The sequence below is a fragment of the Arvicanthis niloticus genome, chromosome 1, assembly GCF_011762505.2.
Source record: "Arvicanthis niloticus isolate mArvNil1 chromosome 1, mArvNil1.pat.X, whole genome shotgun sequence".
Classification (NCBI taxonomy): Eukaryota; Metazoa; Chordata; class Mammalia; order Rodentia; family Muridae; genus Arvicanthis; species Arvicanthis niloticus.
In genome coordinates, this window is record NC_047658.1 from 66,925,252 (window position 1) to 66,951,792 (window position 26,541).

At 41.9% G+C, this 26,541-nt stretch overlaps 1 protein-coding gene and 1 pseudogene across 1 annotated transcript in view; one reads left to right on the top strand and one right to left on the bottom strand.

The window, feature by feature from the left end:
• Positions 1-5,609: 5,609 nt before the first annotated feature.
• LOC117699527 (U6 spliceosomal RNA) lies at positions 5,610-5,710 on the bottom strand (annotated as a pseudogene).
• Positions 5,711-9,925: 4,215 nt separating this feature from the next.
• Positions 9,926-26,541, top strand: part of Ints4 (integrator complex subunit 4) — a 60,835-nt gene continuing 44,219 nt past the window's right edge. The window contains exons 1-6 of the mRNA XM_034516540.2: positions 9,926-10,258; positions 14,151-14,345; positions 16,570-16,687; positions 20,358-20,464; positions 25,021-25,206; positions 26,460-26,510. Of these exons, the coding sequence (XP_034372431.1) occupies positions 10,205-10,258; positions 14,151-14,345; positions 16,570-16,687; positions 20,358-20,464; positions 25,021-25,206; positions 26,460-26,510 (711 nt within the window). The 5' untranslated portion in view covers positions 9,926-10,204. The remainder of the gene's footprint in view (positions 10,259-14,150; positions 14,346-16,569; positions 16,688-20,357; positions 20,465-25,020; positions 25,207-26,459; positions 26,511-26,541) is intronic.

The following is a 26,541-nucleotide window of genomic DNA, read 5'->3' on the forward strand; positions in this document are numbered from 1 at the left end:
TGTAGAACTCTTGGCTTCTCTAGCACCATGTCTGCCTGCCTGCCATTATGCTTCCTGCCATGATGAAAATGGGCTAAACCTCTAAACCTATAAGCCAGGCCCAATTAAATGTTTTATTTATAAGACTTGCCTTGGTCACGGTGTCTCATCATAGCAATGAAACCAAAAGTAAAAAAGCAAGGAACAGATTCTCCTTAAAAATCCTCTTGTGGACAAAGTTTTATTGATACTTCCATTTTGAAGTTCTATGCCATGTTATATCAAATTATTTAAATCCCAGACTAGGGCTTCTACCCCACCTTTTACCATTTATGTTCCCAGATGAAAGACACATTTATAGTATTTATATTTACAATAAGCCTTAAACAGTATCTCTCTGTTATTTGAATCTACTTTTCTATCTATGACCCCAAGTTATTATTTATTGTGTTTCATCTGGCTGCTCTTAGCTCCAGTGGGTCCTCAGGGGCATGTTCTCTTGACTCTTAACCCACAGCCACTCCCATTTTCCTCTTGTAAGTTCCTTTTTGTTGTCCTTATCTCCCACAAGCCCACAAAACCTAAACTCCACTTACGTCTCTTCTGCCCAGTTATTAGCTGTTGGCATCTTTATTTACCAATTAGAAGTAACTTGGGGACAAAGTCACCTAATGTCTTACATGCATACTCTCATCTCTGGGACAACCAATCTTAGGGGCCCCAAAGTACAAACAGCATTAAGCCAACCTACTACAATGCCATAGAACTGCAAAGGAGGGTCAACAAAATTGCTCGGTGTGTACAAACACTTTCTGCCAAGCCTGATGACCTGAGTTCAGTCTCCAGACACACATGGAAGGAGAGAACTCCTGCAAATTGTCCTCTGACCTCCACACAAGTTCTGTAAAACACACACACACACACACACACACACACACACACACACACACAGAGAGAGAGAGAGAGAGAGAGAGAGAGAGAGAGAGAGAGAGAGAGAGAGAAACTATGAAAGAATACAATATGGTTTTAAGCCATCAAATTTGAGGCAATTCACTATGGCAGCATCAATAAAATGGTACAGACGATTAAATTAGCTCAGATGTTAAAATTATATTTGAAAATAAGTTATGGTATGCCTATATAAGGCAATGTTATACAACAGAATTATCCTTATAGATGATTTCAAATAATTGGAGAAATAAATGCTCATTTAATTTAAGACACCACCTTCTCCTTTTATCTTAACAGAAAAACAGTAAAAGTATTAACAATGTTCAAGAGAGGTGGACAGTGGTGGTGTAGATCTTTAATCCTAGCACTCAAGAGACAGAGGCAGGGGGATCTTTGGTTTACAAAGTGAGTTCCAGGACAGCCAGAGCTGTTATATGTGGGGTGGTGGACTGTGAGAGGCAGCTGGGTACCCGGTTGAGCTGGCTTCAAACCCCAGAGACCCTCAGGGACAGGAGGAGTTTGGCTTTGCTCATGGTGCCCCTGGTTGCTTTCACATAGCCACAACCCTCTACAGCTCCTTCCAGAGAGGAGGTTTATGGCTATTGGTCACATAGCATAGGTAGAGGACGTGACTACAGGCTGCAGAGCCTCAAGACATCTCCATATTCATGAAATACTTAAAGGCCAGAGGGCATAGCCAATTAAGCATTCCTTCCCAGACCCTCCTCCATGCAAAAGGTATTTAACTTCAGGCCTGCCCTGAGAGTATGGGGTATAGCTTCATCCATTTTCGACCATGACAATAAAGGTCTTAAGACCATATTGTAAGACCATGGACTCATCTTTGGAGCCTGCCATGGAGAACCATGGAGAAGGTCCTCAATTACCGAGCTGCCTTCTAACCTCCCTCCAACGACCTCTCTACGTTCGAGCCATAGAGGCCACCAACTCAAGTGAGTTAGCCGAGCTAGCTGAGCCAGCTGAGCCAGCCTTGACCCAGACAAATGAATCGCTGTAACTAAGAGTCTCATTCCCCACTGGGCGCTGCCAGAGCTTGTTCCTAGTGCCCCTTCGGATGTGGGTAGATCCAGACTGCTATGCCTCTCAGTGGTGCCTGAGAGCCCAAGGGCTTGGAACCAGTTGGTTCCTGGCCACCTCCTTGGCCTGGGAATCCCTAACCCAAGAGCTCTGGCCCCGCAGGGTCTCAGACTGTTCTCTCACCCCTGGAGTAGAGCCCTGTGGCTTCTCACAGCCCAACGTCCACCAGCGCTTCGTGGAGTGAACACAGTCCAATTCCTGAGTCTCTGCTTCCCTGAGCCATGGCTCCAACCCCTTGGGGCAGCAGACACCGGACTCACAACTCAGCCCAACAGGACCCACGCCCACCAGCGAACCATAGTCCAACAGTTATACAGAGAAAGCTTGTTTAAAAAAAAACTAACTTGGCCTGGCAGTGGTGGCACATGCCTTTAATCCCAGCACTTGGGAGGCAGAGGCAGGCTGATTTCTGAGTTCGAGGCCAGCGTGGTCTACACAGTGAGTTCCAGGACAGCCAGGACTACACACAGAAACCCTGTCTCGAAAAAACAAAACAAAGCCAACAAACAAAAAGCCTAACTTGGTCAGGAGAGGTGGCTCAGAGTACTGGCTGTTCTTCCAGAGGTCCTGAGTTCAATTCCCAGCAACCACTGTGGTTCACAACCACCTAGAATGAGATCTGATGCCCTCTTCTGTTGTGTCTGAAGATAGCTTCAGTGTACTCATGTACATAACATAAATAAATAAATAAATCTAAAAACAAAACAAAACTACTTACCCCCCAAAACACAACAAACAACAAAACCCAATGTTCAAGATAGTATGTTTCATTTATGTGTAAGGCTCTGCATATCAGTTTGGACTAACTTAAGAAAGTGGTAAGGCTGGAAGATGAAAACTTAAGACAATGCTAAACATAGCTGCCATAGTCCAAAGGAAAAATGCAAAGAGCCTAAACCTCTGCAGTCTGCCCTCATGGAGACAGCCTAGTTCAATGCACTACAGCAAGTTATCAGGTATACATTATGATGCTGGGGTACCCATCCTTTTCAGTCTCCATCCTTCCCTGTCTCTTGGCACTACCTCACCCCTACCCTTTCCCACTGTGGAATACTGGTCCTAAGCCACAGCAGACCCAGTCCTGTTACTGGTTGACCAGCGTTAGCTACTCTTCTCACCACTGTAACCAGATACTGGGCAAAAAGCAATTTAAGGGAAGACTGGTTGTTTTAGCTGTTTTGGAGAGTGGAGAGATTTAATCATCATGTCAGCGAGTTAAAATATTGCTTCTTGTTCATGTCCACCCAAGGGCATACATTTTACAAGGGGTTCTAAAAAATTAAATGGATACAATGGTCCAGCCTATGGGTGTCAGTCTTTTCGACCAGCTTTTTCTTACCTGCTTAATGGAGTCATGAATGAGCAAAATGCCCCAAAGGCAGGGTTGGAGGCCAGGCATGGATTCTACAGTATGGACTTCTTTCTATCAAAGCTAATCTTGCCACTGATGTATGCCCAATCCATGGCATCTCTTTGCAACCTCTTCATAGCAAAGATCAATGCTTAACTCCTGATAGTGAGGGCATCATTTTGCATAGGACTCTTTTTTAGAAACAAGTTTTCATGTAGTTTAGGCTAGCCTCAAACTTACTGTGTAGCTGAGGATGACCTTGAACTCCTTAGTCTTCTGCCTTCACTTCCCAAATGCTGGTATTATAGGCTTGTGCCATCACATCTGGTTCCTTTGGGGAATTGAACCCAGTGCTTCATACATCACACACACACACACACACACACACACACACACACACACACACTACCAACGGAGCTACCTCTCCATCCCACAAGCACTCTGTGGCAGATTTATTTCACTGCAAAATAGTTAGCTCTGCTAACTTTAACCAACTGTTGGGAGACATTCTGGCATTTCTGAGCAAATGGCATGACAGCTTTGTTTGAGGATGTTTACAAATCTGCTGAGAGGCTAAGAGCAGATTTGCTTTACATAATGGGGTAATAAAACTAGTATATCCCTCCATCCTTGGAGTTATTTCAGTGTGATATGACTGTCTCCCATGGATTGGAAGGCAGATTTGTTTCTGGGCCAGTATAACAAAATCTCTCTCTAAAGGGCATATTAATGCTTAAGTCAAATCTATCACATTATTACTTCTGCCACATTCTGCTGGTAAGTTTTAATGCCAACCAAGATTTAAAAGCAGGGGAGATGGAGTCTGCCCTTTTTTTTTTTTTTTTTTTAAATAATGACAGGGTCTTACTATGTAATTCTGAGTGGCCTGAAACTCCCTAAATAAACCAAACTGGCCTTGAACTTGCATAGAAACCTGCTTACCTCTGCCTCTGGAGTGTTGAGATCAAAGGTATGTGCCGCCACACACAGAAGAGCCTATCACTTAAAGAAAGCTGTCATAATGTCACATTGCCAGAGTTATCCAGAGCTAGTAGCAGGATCTTTGCTGAGAGTGCATACATGCACACACACACACACACACACACACACACACACACAATGAAGTCTGAAGAAATAACTAAAAATGGTGCTTTTGTACTTTTGTTGTTGTTGTTTTGGTTTTTTGAGACAGTGTTTCTCTATGTGTGGCTGTCCTGGAACTCACTCTATAGACCAGGTTGGCCTCGAACTCATAGAAATCCGCCTGCCTCTGCCTCCTGGGTGCTGGGATTAAAGGCATGCGCCACCACTGTCCAGGGCTTTTAGACCTTTTAGACAAAGAACAATAAACTTGTTAAAGAATGACCAGAGAACTGAAGATGTGGACTAGGGTGGCAAGCTCCCTCAGAGATACAGGGTAGAAGTGAAAGCTAGTGGAAGAGAAGGGTTACTTCTCCATTTACTCAGGTTCACTGCAGTTCCCACTGCCAATATCTTGTGATTAAAGCTGGTTTACAGCCTTCATGTACAAATGACATCCCTCCTATAATACTCATTAGCATGGCTATTTTACAAAGGTTGTATGTGTGTGTGTTTATATGTTTTGTGTATGTGAAGGTCAGTATGTGGTGTCTGTGTACTGTCACTAGACTTGGAGCTTCTAATTCGACGAGGCTGACTGCCCAATAAGCTCTAGGGATCTGCTTGTCCTTGGCTCCCTAGTGCTGCTGCAGATGCTGATCCACACTTTTCAGTTGCCTTTTATATGGGTGCTGAGGTTCCAATGTGCAGCAGGTGCATTACTGATGGAGCCATCTTCTTAGTCTGCCTGTCCGTATGTATGTGCATGTGGAAACCAGAAATAACTGTGGGGTGTCCTTTCTAACGACTCAGTGGGTAACCACCAGGAATTGAAGTCACACGCCAGGACTGGTTGTAGCTAAGCACAGCTGAAGCACCACCACTGGGATTCAGTGTCAGTCCAGCCAAAACAGGAACAAGTTCAGGGGTCAGAGAGAGATTCTGTCTTAAGAAATGAGGTGGAAGTGTTTGAGGAAGACACCCAACATTGACCTCTGGCTTCTACACCCACCTATGGACATACCACACACACACACACACACACACACACACACACACACACACACACACAAGAGAATCTCACCTATTTACTGTTTTCCACCAATCTGAGAAGCTGAAACCTTTGCAATCTTTTGCTTAGGTGCTGCTTAAAAATATGGAATGGTTCATGAACTTGCATGTATCATCTTTGCAGAGGCCATGTTAATTTCAGTATCGTTCCAATTTCATCATGTGCTATTGAAGCAAAGGTTTAATTTATTTATTTATTTATATACTCATTTATTTTGAAACATATACAGATTGTTTCCTGTTTGTAAGATTATACGCATTATAGCTCAGATGGGAAAGGTGTTCTGGCAATCAGGAGCTAAGGCATACAATAAAGTCATACCACACAACAAACCTCATACCAGAGATTTATTGGGAAGGAGAAACCCAAGAGAATGGCTACTTCTGTTTGGGAGAGAAGCAGAAGAGAACTAGACAGAACACAGGATTTATATAGGACTTCTTGGAAGGTGAAGCTTTCCAGGGTGCCCTGGGATTGGAGGGGTTATGTGGCCTGATCTTGGGACATCTCAGGGATTGGTGGGATTTCTTTTCCCTATAGGGCCCACCATGGGGCTAGAAAAGGGCCATTAGGGTGTATAGGGAAGTCTGGGAGTGGGGCCTAGCCCCTGGAACTCCATGTGTGGAGGAGGTAGTGGTGCTGGATACTTTTGTGCCTTGAGGGTTTACAAAGTTTACAAAATATACAAAGTTTACAAAGGAAGTATTTGATCCCAGCACAGAAAGCCTTCCTAGTGACTTGAGCTGGCATGAAGAGTCAACATTCCCCCTTTTTTGTTTTTATTGATAAACAGTCATGGGTCTAATGCCACTCATACTTAAAAGACACCTAAAAGACACCAGAATCCCCATAAAACTGAATCCAGTAAGCTGAGACCAAAGAAGTCTTAGAAAAAATTTGAGCTCTAGCTATAGAGAAAGAGCACTGCAGAGAGATGCACCAGCCAGCAAGAAGTGTGTGCCAGGTATGTGAAGTTTGTTGCAGATGGACTAGAGATGAGGGGATAGGTTCCCAGTGTGGCTCAGACTCCACCCCTTGGGGGGAAACTAAGACACAAGGAGAGCCTATCTGAGTCACCACACCAAATGTGTTATAGCTGTGGTGGGAAACGTATCCTGGTAATAAGGAGCCAAGGCATACAATACAGTCATACCGCACAACAAACCTCACACAAGAGATTTATTGGAAAGGAAAAACCCAGGAGTGTGGCTGCCTCTGCTTGAGAGAGAAGCAGCAGAGAACTGGGCAGAACACAGGGTTTATGTAGAGTTTCTTGGAGAGTGCAGCTTTCCAGGATGGCTGGGGATTGGAGGAATTATATGGCTTCATCTTGGGACAAACTCAGAGATTGGTGGGATTTTTTTTTTTTTTCTGTAGGGTGAGGCCTGGTTGCTGTCTTATCTTGGAGGTGGGAAAGGGACATTAGGAACTATAGGGAAGTCTGGGGGTGGGGCCTGGCTGCTAAGTTCCTCAGGCCTGTGGGGGTGGGGATAATGTGGCTGATGGAGATGGTGAGGGTGGCCACTTAGATGCCTGAGGGTTTACAAAGGGAATATCTACCCACAGCAAGGAAGTCTACTCACGTCACTTGAGTTGGCATGAGTCGCCAACAAGGATGGCCTTGAATTCCAAGTTCTTATATCTCTACCTCCTGGGTGTTGGAATTACAGATGTGGGCCACTACATGTGGTGTGTGTGTGTATCGTATAAAGAATGGGTTTCAGTATGTCATTTTTATTCATATGTAATTATACTTTGACCTTATCCATTCCTTTATCACTACTTTTAGTTTCAGGGATTTTTTTTTCCTTCTCTCATTTATTACATCCCAACTGTAGTTTCCCCTCTCTCTACTTCTCCAGTCCCTCCCCCAAACTCCCCTCCTCTCCAGATCCACTCTTCCTCTATTTCACTTAACTAGAGCAGGTCTCCCAGAGATACCCACTGAACATGGCCAAAGAAGATACAATAAGACTAAGCACATACGAGTATCAAGGCTGGACAAGGCAACCCAGTAGGAGGAAAAAGGTCCCAAGCACAGTAAAGGTACAAGAAATTTACAGAACACCAACTAGATTGGACCAGAAAAGGAAGTCCCCTCTCTACATAAACAATCAAACCACTAAATGCACGGAGCAAAGAGGAAATATTAAAAGCGGCAAGGAGAAGAGGTCAAGTAACATAAAGGCAGATCTATCAGAATTTTAGTTTTTCTTAGTGTGACATATTAAAAAAATGGTTAGCACAGGCTAGCCTTAAAACTTGCTAAAAAGCTGCTAGTCCATAAGAGATCTATCTCAGGCTGTCTGGGGTTGGGAGGACAGGTACAAACACACCAGCTAGTGGTTTTACAGTTACTAACAACTTGGGTTACATAGAATATTCAAATATTGGAATGATAAAAACAGCTAACATTTACTCAGTGTACTGTTTGCTAATTATTTTCTCTGACAGATTGCATGCTCTGTTGTCTCCGAAGCCTGGGATTCCTTCTTTTTCTCTGGAAAATGTACTTTTTAAAAGTTAGATAAAAAATCCTCCTGAGGAAAGTTGGTCCTTTTGAACCACATTCCCTTACCCAGCACACTGGCTGCTCTGCGGCAATCCATTTAGGTATCTGTCTTTGTAAGCCTCTTAAGGTGCATGAATGGCCAGGCCTGCCTCCACCCCCCAGGACCCTCCAACCACCAAAGCCAGACCCATCACCAACTCTACAGTAAAGGAGAGGCAGGGGGGTGGGGCTCAAGACTTGAAATCTCCCCCCACTGCCCGGCCCCTAGGAATCCCTTATAAACCCTGTCTCTCCTCAGTCCTCTGCTGTTCTTGTCTGAGCATTGGCAGTCACCCTTCTGGGTTTTTCCCTGCCAAAAAATCTTGTGTGAGATTTGTTGTACACTGTGACTTTGTGGTATTCCTTGGATCCCAACTGCCAGGATACCTTTCCATCTGAGCAGCAACGCAGTCTTCCCACATAGACTATAGGATAAAGGTTATCTTTTATGTGTTTTGGGTCATCTGTACCTACCAACCTTGTGTTTCCTGTTGCAGAATGTATTTTTTAAAAAGTAGTTCTGTCAGCAACTCTCGGCCCTGGCATAGGCCCACCGTCTCTGTCTCTAGCTAGCCTCCCTCTGCCAACTCCCTGTTTTGAACCACTAGTTCCTTCACAGCATATAACCCCTATGGTCGGCAGTCCTACCTTCCAGTAACCCAGTAAAACAAGACTCTAGAAGCTTATAGTTAACCAGTCAGATTTATATATCAATAAATTCTCAATATACAAGATGCCCACACAATAATTTCAGGCCAATTGATAATGATCAAATAATCTAAATATCCCATGTTAACTTTTTTGTTTTTGTTTTTTTGGTAAAAAAAAAAAAAAGAACAGGTAACATTGCATGTGAGTTGTAAAACTAGAGAGCACCACGAATCTTCGATTACGGGGTGTTCTTGTTTCTGTATCATTTCATTCCATTATAAGCATGTTTTTGTTAGGTTAGGCATTATCAGTATGATTGTTGTGGAAGTCACTTGTTCAAGTACAAGAGCCTTAAAGACGTTTTGTGATGTTAAAGTCTGATTCCCCCATTTCTGCCTTCACTATTTACTTTAATATGAGTTAAATAATTACAGAAACTCCATTGTCCTCATTGTTCAGCTTCCAGACTTGTTTCTCGAGTCTTGATATTTGTACTTGTATTTTTTTTTTTTTTAGGTAAAATGAGATTTATGTTCCTATTATGCAGACTGTTTTTCAAAGAAACAGACTACAAAGACCTCCTGAGAACCAGGCTGACTTGATTTGAAAAAAACAAGGCTTTCTGAAACCTACCAATTACAATAAAGTTTAAAAACCTGTAACTGATTTTATGCTAAATGCTAATCATAAACGTTCCCCTTTTATTAAGCTTTGCTTGCTTGCAAAATCATAAAGGACCTATGTAAGAATTCTGCTGCTACCTCATCCTACTACTAAGAACTGTCATGATAAAATTTTTGCCTTTCAATATCTCCGTGTTGGCTCCTGGTTTTTGACACCACAACATGTGGCTTCATCCTCAGGCTCAAGATTTTTTTCACTGTTTCCCAACTATCAGAGGAAGCATTAGTCTCTTAACCAGAGATGCGTGGATCACGCTGACAGTTCTGACAGAGACCTGGCTCCCAGGTGGACCACCAGCATTCTTAAATCTTCAGACTTGCAGAGTAGTACCATTCAGAAAAATGATCTTAAACCTTTCATTGATCAAAGAGGAAGATTTTTGGCTTTTCTTTCTTTTTGTTTCTTCTTTCTTATTGATGGGTAACTTTTAAATTACTGGAACAAAGAAAAACGAACTTCGGTAAGGAGTTGGAACTAAGGCAACACCCTAAGATTCTAGCAGAGAATCGCCAAGGAAACCCCCAGGCCACAGCTCCGGGTTTTGCCTCCAGCTCCTAACAACCCCGCCTCGAGCTTTTACTCCATCCAGTTTTTCAGGACCCGTTCTAATTTCCGTCTCCCAGCAGTAGCTGCAGCCAATCGGCTCACTGGGCAGTCGAGCTTCAGGAAGAGGTCTCTCTACCCAGGAACCCCACTGCATTATGGGATTGTGGCGGAATCGGTGCTGTAGAAAGGTTTTCCTCCACGCTCTAGGCGAGTACAGAAGCCGACAAGGTCCGGCACCGCCATGGCGGCGCATCTGAAAAAGCGGGTGTATGAGGAGTTCACTAAAGTGGTTCAGGTAAGCTCTGGCAGAAAAAGTCATGGACCGGTCTGCGCGGGAAGGTTGTCCGCACCCAGGCTGTTCTCCAAATAGGCGCCTAAATTTGTGTGTGTAGCAGGCTTAGGTTTAGGTTCCTAGGCTGCACGTCAGGCAGGGGGCGTGTTAGATCGAGGCCGCTGTTCTCATGTGTACTCTGACTTTGGTTTTTGTTGTTTGTTTTGTTTTTAAAGCACGCTAAGTTATCACTCTAGCCCAAAGTCACACTCCCAGCCCACTTGAAAAAGACAAAACAAAACAAAATCATTAGGACAAAGTACTGTATAGTTTTAAGAACTGTCAGGTATCTTATTTTAATGTCTCACAACTCCGTTGTGCCAGATCTGGTTACATTTGCATCCTCCTGTCCTCAGTTGGTGGCAGAACTCACTCCTCCTAACTCTTGTACCCCTAACTTTCAGAGGCAAGTTAGGCTGTATGCAAAGCCCCAAGGGGCTGACTAAAGGTCTGTAGAATTCAAACAAAGGAAAATTGCTCAGACAAAGCAGGCAAGAGTTACAAGACAGCAATTCCGTCTTCCTCTCTCTGAGTCTTTTAAAGGTGGACCAAGCCCCTGTCAGAACTGTCAGTGTGCTCCATAGTATCTCTGTAGAAGAGTTATATCCTGCTTCTTAGATTTTCATATGTATACAGATACGTACAAAATGTGTATCTTGAGGAATACTTCCAAATTTTTTATTTTTTGTAGTAGGTGAGATTGAATCTAGGGCCTCATGCATGCTGAGGGATGTGATCTACCACCACCGAGCTCACTTAGGGAGTTTGTTAAAATGCAGATATGTTCAATAGGTGGGTGCAAGATCAGCATTTTGACCAGGATCCAGTTTATACCAGTGGATCGCCAACATTCTTAGATATTTAGGCAGAGTGGTCCCAATTAGGAAAAAAAAAATTTTTTTTTTTAAATAGGGTCTCAATATGTAGCACAGGCTGATCTTGAACACGGAGAAATCAGCCTGCCTTTTCTTCCCAAGTATAGGGACTAAAGGTATACATCACCATGCCTGATGGGAAATGATTCTTAAACCTTTCATTCGTTCATTAATTTAACAGGGAAATTGTAAAAATTTAACAATATTTTCAAATACTTGAGTGATTTCTGTGTACCATGTGTGGTGGGAAGTCTTTGGCTGTCAGAGCCCCAGCCTTTTGGGAGCACACAGTCTGAGAGCCAGGGCAGTGTATCTGTGATTGTCACAAAGAGAACTACACTGGCAAGCCAGTATGCTTTCATTCTCCTTAGCACTTTCCTGTTTTCCTAAAACTAAGCTCTAACTTTCAGTGAGCTAGTATTTTTTCCCAGTCTGGCCTTTCTGCTGTCTTGGCACATTTGTTTATAGGCTATAGGTAAATTAGCGTTCTCTTTATTCTAACTTTTTCTTACAAAAGCTTAATTTTTTTTTTATGTTATCTGTATGGGTGTTCTGTCTGCATGTTATGTCAGTGTACCACAGGTGGAGTGCCCACAGAGCCCGAAGAGGGCATCAGATCCCCTGGAACTGGAATTACAGCTGGTTGTGAGTCACCATGTGGGTGCTGGGAATTGAACCTAGGTCCTCTGCAAGAGCAAGAAGTGTTCTTAACCCTTGAGTCATCTCTTCAGGTCCAGCTTTTTTAAAAAACCAAACCAAACAAAAAACAAAAACCAGGGTCCCAGCCGAGGGGGAGGGGGTTACGGAGAGTTGGCACATGCCTTTAATCCTATCACTTAGGAAGCAGAGGCAGGTGGATTTTTGTGAGTTTGAGGCAAGCTCCAGGACAGCAAGGGCTACACAGAGAAGCCTTGTTGGGGGGTGGGAGGACAAAACAAAATAACTAAGACAAGGTCTCATATAGTCCAGGTGCGGAAGACTTGCAGTGTACCTGAGGTTGGATTTTAAACCTCCTGCCTCCACTTCCTGGTTTATGCAGGGGATTGGACCTAGGGACTTGAGCATGTGAGGCAAGCACTACAGACTGAGCTTCCTTCCCAGCAGCCCTCATGTAATAACTTTGAATATTGGCTCTAATATTTTATTGTTTCTTTTTTTTTTTTTAATGTAGTAAGTTTTGAACTTTTTGAATGAGTAAAGGGTCAGAAAGCTTTTTTTTTTTTTTTTTTTTTTTTTTTTTTTAGCTTTTCAGAGCTCCTGCATCTGTGGTTTCCTTTCTGGGATTTCTAGCTCTGCATTCCTTCCCTTCCCTCTCCCCCTCATTAAAGGTATATTTTTATTTGTGTATATGCCTGTATGGATGTATTTCATGTGTCGGTATGCCTATGAAGGCCAGGTGGTGTCAGATCTCTGGAGCTGGAGTTAACCTATTTGCGAGCCACCTGACCTGCATGCTGGGGACAGAATGTGGGTCCTCTGAGTGAGCAGCGAGTGCTTTACTGCTAAACCATCTCTCTATCCCTCTCCCCCTTTTTTTCTGTTGTAGGTTGAATAAGCTTGGCAGCTTTACAGGATTTGCTTGTTTGTTTGATTTTTTTTTTTTTAAGTTAGAGGCATTCGGAGCATTCATGCTTTTACCGTGTCGTTTCTGTCTCCCTCCATTCTTTTCCTAGTGTGCCATGTTTCGTGTGTCTCTCGCTTCTGTCTCCCTCCATTCTTTTCCTAGTGTGCCATGTTTCGTGCATCTCTCACTTCTGTCTCCCTCCATTCTTTCCTAGCGTGCCATGTTTCGTGCGTCTCTGAACTTCTGTAGTTGTCTGTTTCATACAGAACACCTTTGCTTTCCGGCCTGATTGAAAGTTCAGCAGGTTAGTTTCCCTGCCGCTTCCATCCGCTGTGTGCTCAACTGCTTGGTTCCATCTCCCAGTGCTGCTGTCCTTGCCAGTGTCTGTATGTCCCCTGCCATGTGTGTTCCTCAAGGGCAGAAATAACAGGGCTTGGCTCCATGAAACGCTACAGACATTGGCAGAGATAATTTCCTTCTTTACATATCCCCTCTAGGGAAAAATCATTCCCCACTCTTGTGCCGGCTGCAGTCCAAGTAAATTTGTGTTTTATAACCTCCAGCTTCTGCCGCCCCAGTGCTGGGCTTACAGGTCTGTGCCTCCTATCGTTGGAGAAACTCATTTTTCAATTTTGTATTTTACATTTTCTATGTATAGTTATCATAGAGTGATAAAATAAAATCTTTGTACTCCTGGTGTTTTTTTTTTTTTTTTTTTCTTTGTTATAAAGATGAGGAGGGGACAGGAACTGGCATGTGTTTAGTGCTTATCACATATACAGTAAAGGCAGGATACTTTAGGTTTCTCACATATCCCCTGGGAACAGTGTTGGAATGCCCTTTTATGGATGAGACGGCTTCACCTAGCTAGCAGTGTACAATTCTTTTGACTTCAAAGCCACTTTTTTTTTTTCCAGGTTATATAATGTTTCTGACTATAATTATCCTGATAGACAAATTTTGAGGGAAATGATTGTTACCTACACTAAAATACTATATTAGAGAGTAAAGAAAATTATTGAGTATGACATTTATCTTAGTTACAGGGTTTTTTTTTTTTTTTCTGTGTCTGTTCATTGTGTCAGGACTTAAGGAACCTATAGTGATAGGTTCCCTTATATACAAATTTAAACACTTTTTAAACATTTATTTATTTTGTGCAAGTGTGTGTGTGTGTGTTTAAGAGTTGGGGTTTTTTTCAACCATGTGGGCTCTGGTGATGGAGCTCAGGTCATAGCCATGCTTGGCAGCAAGCCCCTTTACCAACTGAGCCATCTCACTGGCCTCAGGGACTGTAGTTCTTAAGTTCTAGTAGCTAAGCGTATGTGTTAGAAGGGAAAAATTACTTCCATCCAATGGACGCAAGTTAAATTTACAGACTCTGTCTTCACATCTTACCATCTTTACTGTCTTGCAGCAACAGCAGGAGGAAATTGCGACTAAGAAGCTCCGATTAACAAAACCAAGTAAATCTGCTGCTCTCCACATAGATCTGTGTAAAGCCACCTCCCCAGCAGATGCTTTGCAGTACCTACTCCAGTTTGCCAGAAAGCCTGTAGAGGCAGAAAGTGTGGAGGGGGTTGTCAGGATCCTCTTGGAACATTATTACAAGGTGAGAAGGCTGTAGGCCCTGGTGGGGTTGTCAGAGCTGTGCTATGTCTGCAGAGTGGGTTAATGTTGCAGAAGCAGAAAGGTATGATTCATATGCTAGGGACTGTGGATACCAAGATTAAAATGAGGTATGTGCTGCCCTCAGGAGCTTGCAGGGCAGTGGGAGGAGACAGGCATGTAAATGACCTGCTTAAGGTACCTTGAGCTCTGTGTAGAGTGAAGTGAGAATGCAGAGTAAGACTCAGTGTCAGCCACGTCTCTTTGCTTCATCAACTCTGAAGAGTAGTTTGCTCATCATCCTGCTGTTCCTGGTTTAATTTAAGGCCTTCATGCCTACTGTGATAGCCCTCTTAGTTTGTTTTTAAATAAAAGTGACGTTTTTCTTTTTATAAAATGCCTTGTTGTGTAGCCCAGGATGGCATTGTATCCTTTAGAGCTGGGGTTACAAATGGTTGTGAGCCTCAATCTAAGTGTTGGTAATCAAGCAGGTCTTCTGCAAGAGCAACAAGTACTGTGAACTGCCTAGCTACTCACTAGCTCCTACTTGTATTCATTTTTATAATGAGTTTGTCTTTATACTAACTCTGGCTGGTTTTGACCACTTTCTCTTTCTCTGTACTTATATATTAAGATTAATTCTACAGAAAAATTATGTTTCCAAAGTAATGCATATGCTGAATGGCATAGCATGCAGGATTTTAGGTCTTCTGACCATATCTGTTTTCCGTTCCCTTGCTTTAGGCCTGGTTGTATGCGGTGCTTCCTTAGAAACTAAATGAGCTGGTGGTAGTGCATGCCTATTATCCCAGAGCTGGGAAAGTTGAGGCAGGGGAATTGAGAAATTGTAGCCAGCCTGAGCTGCACAGCGAGCTTCAGGCCATCTTGGACTATAGAAGCAGACCTTGTCTCAGGAAACCAAAGAACTGGCCAGTGAGGTTGGCTCAATCAGGTAAAGGTGCTTACTGTGTAAAGCTGACTCCCTGAATTGAATTCCCAGAACCCTAATAAAGAAGCAGGATGCTAGCCAGGCAGTGGTGGTGTACGCTTTTAATCCCAGCATTTAGGAGGCAGAGGCAGGCAGATCACTGAGTTTGGGAGTTTGAGGCCAGTCCAGGACAGCTACACAGAGAAACCCTGTCTTGAAAAACCGAGAGAGAGAAAGAGAGAGAGAGAGAGAGACAGAGAGAGAGACAGAGAGAGAGACACACAGAGAGAGAGACAGAGAGAGAGACAGAGAGAGACTGGATATTATGGCATATTGGTAATTCTAGCATTCCTATGGAGAGAGAGGAGGCAGAAGCAGAAGAATCTCCTGAAAGTTTGTGTGGCACATGTATACATGCACACGTGTATACACAGATATACTCATAAATAGTAAATGGAAAATAAAAAATAAAACCACAACCAAAAATATATAGGTGAGGTATGTGTATGTTGGGGGGGTATCACATTTGGATGGTAGTTTATTTTTTCCAACCCAAATTTAAATAGTTTTGTCATTGGTATAGAAAGGTACTTAATGTTGACACTGACAAGACCCCTTCTCACCCCATCCAGTTTCATATATATTCATCAAACATCTTTTCAATGTTGGGTATTGTGCCATGTACTTGCCTATATAGTATGATAAAGAACAACTTGGTTTTTGTCTTGGGGAGACATTTCTTATTACAGCAGTCTTAGAGGTTAACTTCTGAGTCTACGCTAAAATGGCCAGATGTCACATCTCCCTTTGTCCCTCGAAGCTAGAGCCCAGGCACATGATCTGCCTCAGTCAGCTGCACGTGCTTATATTGCCCTTTGACTCAGGACCTGGTGGTCCACCGGTGAAGGGTTCTTTCTAGTGGTAACAATGGCCACCCTAGCTTCCACTCTCCATCCATTTCAGCAGTGCTTCCAGCAGTGATGCTGGGTATCCAGGGTCAGCCATGTTGGTGGGGGAAAGGCTATGGCATCCAACATTGAGTCATGGAGATAAGATACCTTTAGTGTTAAATACACATTTTTCAGTTTTAGAAGTTAACTACAAGAAAACATAAAAATTTCCATTTGCAGTATTGAGGAGCAAGGCTGTCTCTTGAGGTGTATGAAGTTAATTTTTCAGAAATGAAGCTCTGGAATAGTTGGATCTTTGAATACCCTTTGGGATATCAGTTTCCTGGGTCCTGTATGTTTGCTAGCTAAGAGTAGAGCGTGAAATGACAGTTGTCTTTTGTTTTCTCTAGGAAAATGATCCATCTGTGAGACTGAAAATCGCATCACTGTTGGGATTATTATCAAAGACTGCAGGATTCTCTCCAGACTGCATAATGGATGATGCCATTAGCATACTGCAGAATGAAAGTAAGTTGCAGCTGAAAGCTGGACAGTCACAGCACAAATCTTCAGTTCTTACGTACAAAATTCACAGCGAAGGTTGCTGTTGACTTGTATTAAAAAGAGGTTTTTTTTTTTTTTAAACGAGATAAGGTCTTACTCTAGCCCAGGCTGTTCTGCAACTTACTATGTTCCAGGATGACCTAAAACTTGAAACTGAGTCTGTCTGAGTCTCCTGGGATTATGTACATAAGCCTCGTGTCTTCTTAAACAGGAATTTGAAGATGGTTTAATAGAGATATGTACATGTATATATTTTAAGGATAAAATATAGTTTTATGGTCTAAGGATGTAGCTCAGTTGGTAGAATGCTTATCTGACCTAGCATTCATGAAGCTGTGGGTTTAGTCTCCATCACTGCACAGACTGGGCAGGTCATAGCTCAGTTGGAAGAGTGCTTACTTAGAATGAAGTCCTAGGTTCGAATCCCCCCAACCCCTCCCATTATCACATATAGTGCACATGGTGGTTCACAATGTAATTCTAGCACTTGGAGATAGAGATAGGAGACTAAAAAGTTTAGGGTCATCTTTGCCTACATAGAGAGTTAAAAGTCAGACTTTAAGGCTCTGTCTCTGCCTATAGCTTTATTTTAATAGCTACCATTGTGACCTTACAAAGTGCTGTATATTTATTACACCTTATTTCACACAGATAGATATTAATTTCTCTTTAAAAAATAATTCCAAGTATTTTTTTGTTTTGGTTTGGCTTTTTGGTATTTTTGAGACATGTGTAGGTCTGGTTGGCCTTGAACTCACTATATAGACCAGGTGGGCCTCACAACTCAACAGAGGTCTGCCTGCCTCTGTCTTGAAGTGTTTAGATTAAAGGTGTGCATCTCCAAGTGTATTTTTAAGATGTTACTTTATAGCTGGGCAATGGTGGTACACACTTTTCATCCTAACACTTGGGAGGCAGAGGCAGGCCTTTCTCTGTGAATGCAAAGCCAACCTCGTCTACAGAGTGAGTTCTAGGGCAGCCAGGACTACACAGAGAAATGGTGTCTTGAAAAATGAACAAATAACAAAAAGTTTTTTTTTTTTGTCTATGCATATGTGTATGTAGGGGTATGTGTGTGTGTAATTTATATATATATATATATATATATATATATATATATATATATATATATATCACATATATGTGTGTGTGTGTGTAGGGGTGTGTGTGTGTTTACCTGCAGAGGCCAGAAGAAGATAAAGTCAGGTCCCCCAGAGCTGAAGATACAGATAGTTGTGAGCTGCCTGATGTGGTTCCTGGGAACTGAACTCAGGATCTCCAAGATCAGCAAGCACTCTTAACTGCCGCACCGTCTCTCCAGCTTCTAATGTCCCTATTTTATATATAAGTAAAGAAAAGCTCAGTGAGGTTTAGTAATTTGTCCAAGCTACATGGTGTGTGGCAAAGTTGACTGTTGTCCGGCAGATAAGAGGTAGAGTAGAGTAATGTGAAAGAGAGGGAACATGTCAATAAAAGACAGAGAGCTTTAACCAGGAGGTATTTAAGGAACTTGAATGGGTTTTGTTTTTGACATAGCACCAGGGAGTAGTGAGATGCCTTGAGGGTAAATGATAAGTCTTGAGTGCTGAGGAATTGAAAGGTATTTTATAGGCAGTGTAGGAATGTGAAGTTTTATGATTGAGGACATACAATAATCAGGTCAAGTTTTAGAAAGAATATGGTACCTCTGGGGAATTTGGTTTGATATTGGGGAATCATTTACTGTCTATGTAGAAATATCCAGTCTGCAGATGCATTATTGCTCAGAAACTCAGGAGAGAAACTGGGATTCAGGATTTAAAGTTTTATTTGTGCGCGTGTGTGTATGTGTATATGCACGTGCATGCATGTATGCATGCATGTATGACAGCCTTGTGTGTAGGTTTCCTTTAAGGCCAGAAAAGGGTGTTGGATCCATGGAAGCTGGAGTTCCAGGCAGTTGTAAGCTGCTTGTCATGGGTGTGGGAAACAAATTTCAGTCCTCTGAATTAGGGGCAAGCTCTTTTAATCACTGAGCCAGCCCTAGCCCGGGATTCAAGATTTAAATTTGATTTTTGATTTATCAGAGATAAGCTTTGTAAGTTTTAGTTAGCTTTTTGTGTATGTTATATAAAGTTATCTTTATAAAGAAATAAATCAATATGGCATTGGGGGTGTCTTTGCCTCTTCTGTTTCCTGTGACTACCTTTTCATATTTGTGGCTTGTTTCGTATGAGTCCCTTCTGCAGTTTGATCTGAGAGCCTTACACATGGTGGGCAAGTGTTTTACCGTAGAACTAAACTTCTAACTAAGGCCAAGATCACTTGAATTACCTAAAATCCTGTTGTGTCCCACCAATATTATAAGGACTATATTTTGAAAGAAGAACATGTGTGTATGTATGTATGTGTGTGTGTGTTGTTTGATCATGTTTTCTTATGAGACAGTTCCTGTGGTCATGGTAGCTAGTGATTTCTGCTGATCACAGATTTGTTTAGTATTCACTTGTCAAACATCCATCTGATCACTGTGATGGGAAAATACATCAAAAGCATGCATTCAATCAGAAGTTCCAGAAGAGCTTTTATATAAAGATGATCTGGATGAGAAGATTGACGTAGGCCTTTTGTTTATTTGTTTTTAGATTTGGCTCTTTGCCATTTATTAGGTATTTACTGAGCATGTATAAGTTATTTTAGATTTTGAAATAATGGAGGTGAATAAAGTATGGTCTTTGTCTTGAAGCATCTTTCTGTTTTTAGTTTAGTGTGATGGGAAAGTAAGTAAAGTTTCACGCCTCGTGTGGAGCCGAGAGGAGATGGACAATTAATCCTCTTGGGGATCGGGGTAGCTCCAAGGATTATTAGGTGCACCCTGAAGGATGATCGGACAGTTTCTGGGTAGTCAAGTTAGCCTGAGAGAGATGAGTTAGAAGTGCAGGAGGTTGGGAAAGTACTAGAAAAGACTAGGAGTAGCTGGGTGTGGCAGCACACAACTGTAGTGCCAGCAGGAGATGGAGGCAGCACGTTCAGAGTCCTGTATCAGTTTTGGCTACACTGAGAGTTCAGGGCTACATGAGACCTGTCTCAAAACAAACGCAGAAAAGATTGAAAACTTGAAGAGATGAGTTACAAAGGGCAGGTTTGAGGCTGTGAGGAATTGGGGAGTGGTGTGTCTACATGCTTGGACTTTGCTTGGAAGGTTGTTTTTTTTCATCTTCATGTACCATTGTTTTATTTTCTTTTGTTTTTCAAGAAAGGGTTTCTTGGTGGAACTCAGAGATCCACCTGCCCCTGCCTCCCAAGTCCTGGGATTAAAGGTGTGAGCCACACTTAGCTCATTGTACCATTTGTTTGTTTGTTGACACAGGCAATGTTTCCCTGCTTTAGTCGACTTCTAATTCACTAGCCACTAATTCCAAATGTTTTTGAAAGACCTGCTTTGTGCATAGGACTATGCCCAATCCAGTGAAAGTTGCAAATTTCCAAGACCCAATTTCTTTGGAAATTTAGCTTTTAGTTGAGGGGATAAAAGACTAGACAGAAATAAGTGAGTAAGTAAAAAAATAAGTAAATACTACATTCCTTCCCAAAATAAATTAGTGTTGACAGTGGTCTCTTGAAATTTTGTAATTCAGCCTTTCCTTTTTCCTAGAGTCTCATCAAGTCCTGGCTCAACTCTTAGACACTTTGCTTGCAATTGGCAGTAAACTACCAGAAAATCAAGCCACCCAAGTGCGATTAGTGGATGTGGCCTGCAAGGTAAGAGGATCTTTGTGAATTCTCTGCCCTGTTGTTTTTAAACAAAATCTCAAATGTTCGATTTTATCAACTCGGAAGCCAGGTACCAGGTGAAAGCCTGCTAGCTCAGAGAGGCAGAGAAAGCACCCTGACACCTGAAAGGAAAAGGAGACTCTCCTCCGTGCCAGCTCAAAAAACTTTCACACTCAATGTCCTTCCTTCTACCTCCTGTGTCTTTCTATCCCTTCTGCTGACTTCCTTTTACTTTATGGCTCTTTCCTATGTTCACTTCCTGTCAACTGGTTGCTTACTCAGCCTCTTGACCTGTGGTTGACTTTATTAATCCTGGTTACAATAAACAGAAAGCTCCTGGATTAAAGGTGTGTGCTACAGCTGAGCCACACCACAGCTAGAAATGGGTTTCTCTTTGGGGTTCACAGTGTGATCAAATACCCTGTAGCACTGCCCAGTGTAGTCCTCAGAGGGAACTTTAAGAACTCTTGGTGACTGTAAAAGCTGCTCTTTTTAATCCTTGGTGTTTGGAAATTAAGCTAAGAGCTGTAGCTGTAGTAATTCTTTAAAACAAACACAGTTATGAGTTTATTGGGTATAGGGGACAGGAGGGTCCTGACACATATAGGAAGTCAGGAGTTAGCTTTCTCCTTCCATCATGTGCTTTTGAGATTGGTATTAAACCTGGCTGCCAGAGCCTTTCTCACTGAGCTGACCTGCTGACCCTGCTGTGCTGATTCTTGTGAGAAAGAGTAGCTTGGATTAAAGTAGTGGGAAGATGGAAGGCATGAGATGGTAGATTTTGAGAATTATTTAGGAAGTAGTATGATATTGATTTTATTTATTTGTTTGTTTTTATTTTTTTCTGATCCAGGCTTGCCTCACACTTGCTATGTAGGCCAGGCTGGCCTCAAACTTACTGAGTTCCACTTGTCTCTGCCTCCCAAGGCATGACAAGTACCATCACACCAAACCTGTTTCTATTTTTCGACAGACTAGTGCTGTTACTAGAGATGTGATTTGCTGACTTATTCTATTAATGTGAAAATGGTGGCACTTTGTGGCCTAACGTTGTGCACAACAGACAATTGACATCTGGCTCTCTCTTAACAAATTGATAAGTGGTGGGTAGGCGGTGGGGAGGGTACATTTGCTTGTGTGTGCGCGCGTGTAAGCCAGAGGTCAATGTCAGGTGTCCTTTTTTATTGCTCTTTATTTTTGAAACAAGGTCTTTTACTGACTTTGAGTTCTCTCCTCTGGCCTGTGAGCCCCTAGGACCTGTCTGTCTCTACCCTACTACACTGGGGTTACAGGTGCACTGGGCCGCCATGATGGGGGGTGGAGGGGCTGGGGGGTGGCTAGAATCAAGTCTCCATGCTTGATTAACAGTCACTACTCACTGAACCATGGCCCCAGCCCCACTTGGCAGTTATTAATGATGATGGCTATGATGTGACCTGTGGGGGAAGGACATTATCATAAAATTATATTTGATTCCTGGAGGGTATGACTCAGTGTGCTAACACTGAGTAATATGTTGGTTATACGTCATTGTTGCCTGGTTACCTTAATAGAGGCTAGAAGTTGAAAATCAAGTAAAGCATATATAACAGATGTGACATATCTTCCAGGAGTTGTTTCAGGAAGTAGTTTGGTTATGGAAAATGATGTTTCCATACTAAATATGAGTTACTTTAAAAGCTAATAATTGATGGTCATTGCCTGCCTCATCTCTGGGTTTTACTTTTCTATTCAGTGTCATATTTTTGTGGATGTTTTGAGCACTTATATATGAGGCCTTGTGGAGACAGAAGAGTAGGGTTTAACATTTTAAAAAGTATTATTCTCTCTCTCTCTCTCTCTCTCTCTCTCTGTGTGTGTGTGTGTGTGTGTGTGTGTACAAGCAGAGGTCAAGATGACAACTTTGTGCAGTTGATTCTCTCTTCCCACCTTTATGTAGGTTCTAAGGATTGAAGTCAAGTTCCCTAGGCTTTCAAGGCAAGCATCCTTCACCTGCTAAGTCATCTTGTTAGCCCTCACATTTTTCTTTTTTTAGATAATGTGCAGGCAAAGAATTAAATGAGGTAAAATACTTGATGGAACATTTTTAGATTTTTTTTTTCTGCATTGAGATTAGATTCCAAGGCTTTAGGCGTGGTAGGCAAGACCTCTACTAGTAAGTCCCACACTCAGCCCAAGTGAGCCATTTTATAGTGGGGGTTCCCATGCTGAGAGCTCAGCTTCTTGAAAAGGGGCTTTCTCATAAGATTTCCTTTGTCTCCTGCCCATGTAAACCTGTGGTATTGAAACAGAAGTGAAGAGCCTTTGCAAAGCTAGGCAAGTGTTCTGCCACTGAGCTACAGCTACAGCCCTAACTCAGTTACTCTTTTTAGGGATTTGGGGATTGCTGAATTAGAACGGGAGGAGAGGATTGCATGATTTCTGAGAGACTGTGTTCCCATGTTAGAGATATTAGAGACAGAGTGACAGTGTGACAGAGACATGGGGCAGGGGCAGGGGGCAAGTGTGACAGAGACATGGGGCAGGGGCAGGGGGCAAGTGTGACAGAGACATGGGGCAGGGGCAGGGGGCAAGTGTGACAGAGACATGGGGCAGGGGCAGGGGGCAAGAAGGAGGACAAAGGGAAGTTAGTACTACATATTTAGATCAGTGATTTCATGCATAGAAAAAAAGCTAGACATTTGGACTTGAAGGAAATATGGATAACTTGTTTTGGCAGTTGTATGTGTGGCTGTAACCTCCTGAAACTGTGTGTAACTTTTTACCGTCCTTACTGATTTAAGTGATGGTAGCAATAGCTAATATTAATACTATGGTTTAAAGCATATAAAGTTATTTTAAATGTATTTTTATTTGTAAACTTAGCTGTTTTGATAGCCCATAAAGAAGACAGACAAGAAGTGTGCAGTTCTGAGAGCCAGAGCCTGACCAGACTGCATGGCCAGTGGTCAGAGCTGTGGGCTGACACTCGCTTTCTTCTTCTTGTGTCTCATGGATGATTTAAAACTTACTATTCTTTTCTTCTCCACGTGTCCCTGGCAACCCTGGTACTCATGTTGTCTAGGCTGGCTTCATTTATGTAATCCTCCTGTCTCAGCCTCTGAGTGCTAAGAGTACAAGCATGTGTCAGCATACCTGGTTTTTTTTTTCAGTTTTGACTATATTCCATAATTAATTTTGTAATCTTTTTCATCTCTTCATTTTTTTGTTGTGCTTTACTATTTGAACATGAATCTCTTTGGCATCATGTTGTACTTCACAAGGACTTGAGAATATCTCTAAATGATAGATGTGTTAAAGAATATTCAGGATACAGCTTTTAGCAGGAACTCCTTAATAACATATGTGTTTGTATTAAGTTGCATTAATTGCACTAAATATACCCTTAGTTTTGTTTTTGTTTTAGATTAGGATCTAAGAGACCCCCATATTACAAGTGATTAGTTTCAAGTTTCTTTCAATCTCTTAAGACTGTTTTTGCCCTTTTTTTTTTTTTTTTTTTTTTTGTCTTTAAATGCCATTGAGTCATTTGCCTTGTGGAATAGTCCATTGTCTGTCTGTTTTGATTGCTTCCGTTGGTGTCATGTAAATATTAACAGTATCTCTAGACCAGAAAGGCGCCTTGCTGGGTAAAAGCACTTGTCTTGCAAATCTGGTGACCTGAGTTCAATCCTCAGAACACATATTGCGGAGAAAAACTGACTCCTGAAAGTTGTCCTTTGACTTCCACATATGTACTGTGACACACATGTAACCAAACTCACACATGCACATGATATACAAACACATAATGGTAATAAATAAAATTAAAGAAAGACAGTATTATCTTTACTTTCTGGCACACAATATCCCAAATTCTTCCGCAGGGTCTTACTTTGTAGCCCTGCTGGCCTAGAACTCTGTAGACCAGGTTGGCCTCAAATTTACAGAGATCTGTCTCTGTAAAGACTCCGCCTCCTGAGTGCTGGATTTGAAGGTGCATGCTACCATGCCATTTCTTTATCTGGTTCTTGGTTTATGGTATGTATTTAGTTTGTGAGAGTTCACTGAGCTCTAAACGCAAAGAGTTTTTTTTTTATGTTTCACTATGGCCACTAAAAGTTTCTAAAATTGGATTTGAAGAGATGACTCAGCAATTAAGAGTGCATATTACTCTTGCAGAGAGCGGGCATTTGATTCCTGCCACCCATGTTGGGTAGCTTATAGCCACTGTACCTCCAACCCAAAGGATCTGACACTTCCTTCTGGACTCTTTGTGGGCACCATCACTCACATATATAATAAATAAGTTAATTAATAAATTAGAAATAATATTTTGGGAAGGCAGATGAGTTCTTAGGCACTTCAGTGCTACACAGACCAGTGAGAATGAGAAGGGGTGGAATGCTTTTTTTTTTTTTTCCCAGTTTTTTGTTTGTTTTTTAAGCTATCTTAATCATATTCTTTGGCTTTTTCTTTTCTTTTCTTTTCTTTTCTTTTCTTTTCTTTTCTTTCTTTCTTTCTTTCTTTCTTTCTTTCTTTCTTTCTTTCTTTCTTTCTTTCAGCACCTGACAGATACTTCCCATGGTGTAAGGAATAAGTGCCTGCAATTACTTGGCAATCTTGGCTCTTTGGAGAAAAGTGTCACAAAGGATGCTGAAGGCTTAACTGCCAGAGATGTGCAAAAGATTATCGGGGATTACTTCAGTGACCAAGATCCACGTGTCAGAACAGCAGCTATAAAAGCCATGGTAAACATGATAAAAAGTAAAGGGGATACTTTTTTTTGTTTTTCTTTCTTTCTTTCCCATCTCTTTTCTGAGATAGGGTCTGACTATCTGTAGACCTTGGATTTGGAGCAATTCTTCTGTTTTAGCCCCACGCTTGGTTCATCTCTAAGATTATGGGTTGTGCTGCTTTCGATGTATTCTGAAATCCCCCAGTACACATCTTACTGGTGGTGGCCCTACAAAACTGAAAATACAGGTTTCTGTATGACAAGTGTTGGGATCCAGGAATTGTCCTACAAACCACATGGACACCAATCTCAATCAAACAGGGATAGTTTATTGAACACATACCTCAGGACTGATTGATCAGTGATGCAGGTCAGATTTAGGAACTGAGACTGAACCTTAAGCCAGACTGCAATAGAGCTTTTAAGCCTTAAATCCACAAACATCTGTACCAAGTTGTCCCACCAATCAGGATTTAGGGATAGGGGACTTCCTTAGGAACATGTCTATGTGGTACACTTATCTTGTTCCCATTGGTTGGGTTATTCAATTGTGGTTGGGCAACCTGTCTTATGCCAAGCAGGATGCCAGTTACCCAGGGAGGTCTTGGGAACTTAAACTTTATTTGATCACTTATTCAGAATGCAAGTTTTATTCAAAATGGCTATGGTAATGTCAGAAAGGCAGTTGTTATCTAAGCTTTAATGTACTTTTCTTTGGGCTCTATTAGGAGCCTTTATTTCTCTCTCTGAAAGAAGGATAATATAATCTGTATTTGTTATAATGCCAAATCAGAACTCTCCTTTAGGTATACTGGTTCCATCAAGAAAGAGTGTGACTTGGTATTATGTTACAATAGCCATATAGCAGGTGGTCTCTATAGAAATGTAGTTAAGAGAAGAAGTGTTTTTTGGGGGAAGTTGCATTAATCACTTACTGAGCTTTTTTTCTTCTGGTGCTCAGAACTGAACCCAGGGCTTTGTAAATGATCGCAAGTATTCTCCAGCTCCATTGAGCTGTATATCCAGCCTTCTTTGTCTTTCTTACCATTATTTCATCTTTTTCAAACACTTTGAAATAGTGTGAGTTAGAGTTATTAAATATCTTGATTGCTTATACAGAAATGTCTTGGTCATGTCTTATATTTAGACTGACTCTGGCTAAGGTAATGTCTTAGTCTGATATGATGTGATATACATGGGATGGTGTGGAGATGTTAGAGACACTGACCTTCTGCATAGACGCTGAGACTGTATTTTATTATCCAGTTGCAGCTCCATGAAAGAGGACTGAAGTTACACCAAACGATTTATAATCAGGTACCTGGAAATGATTGCTCTCTGGAAGGGG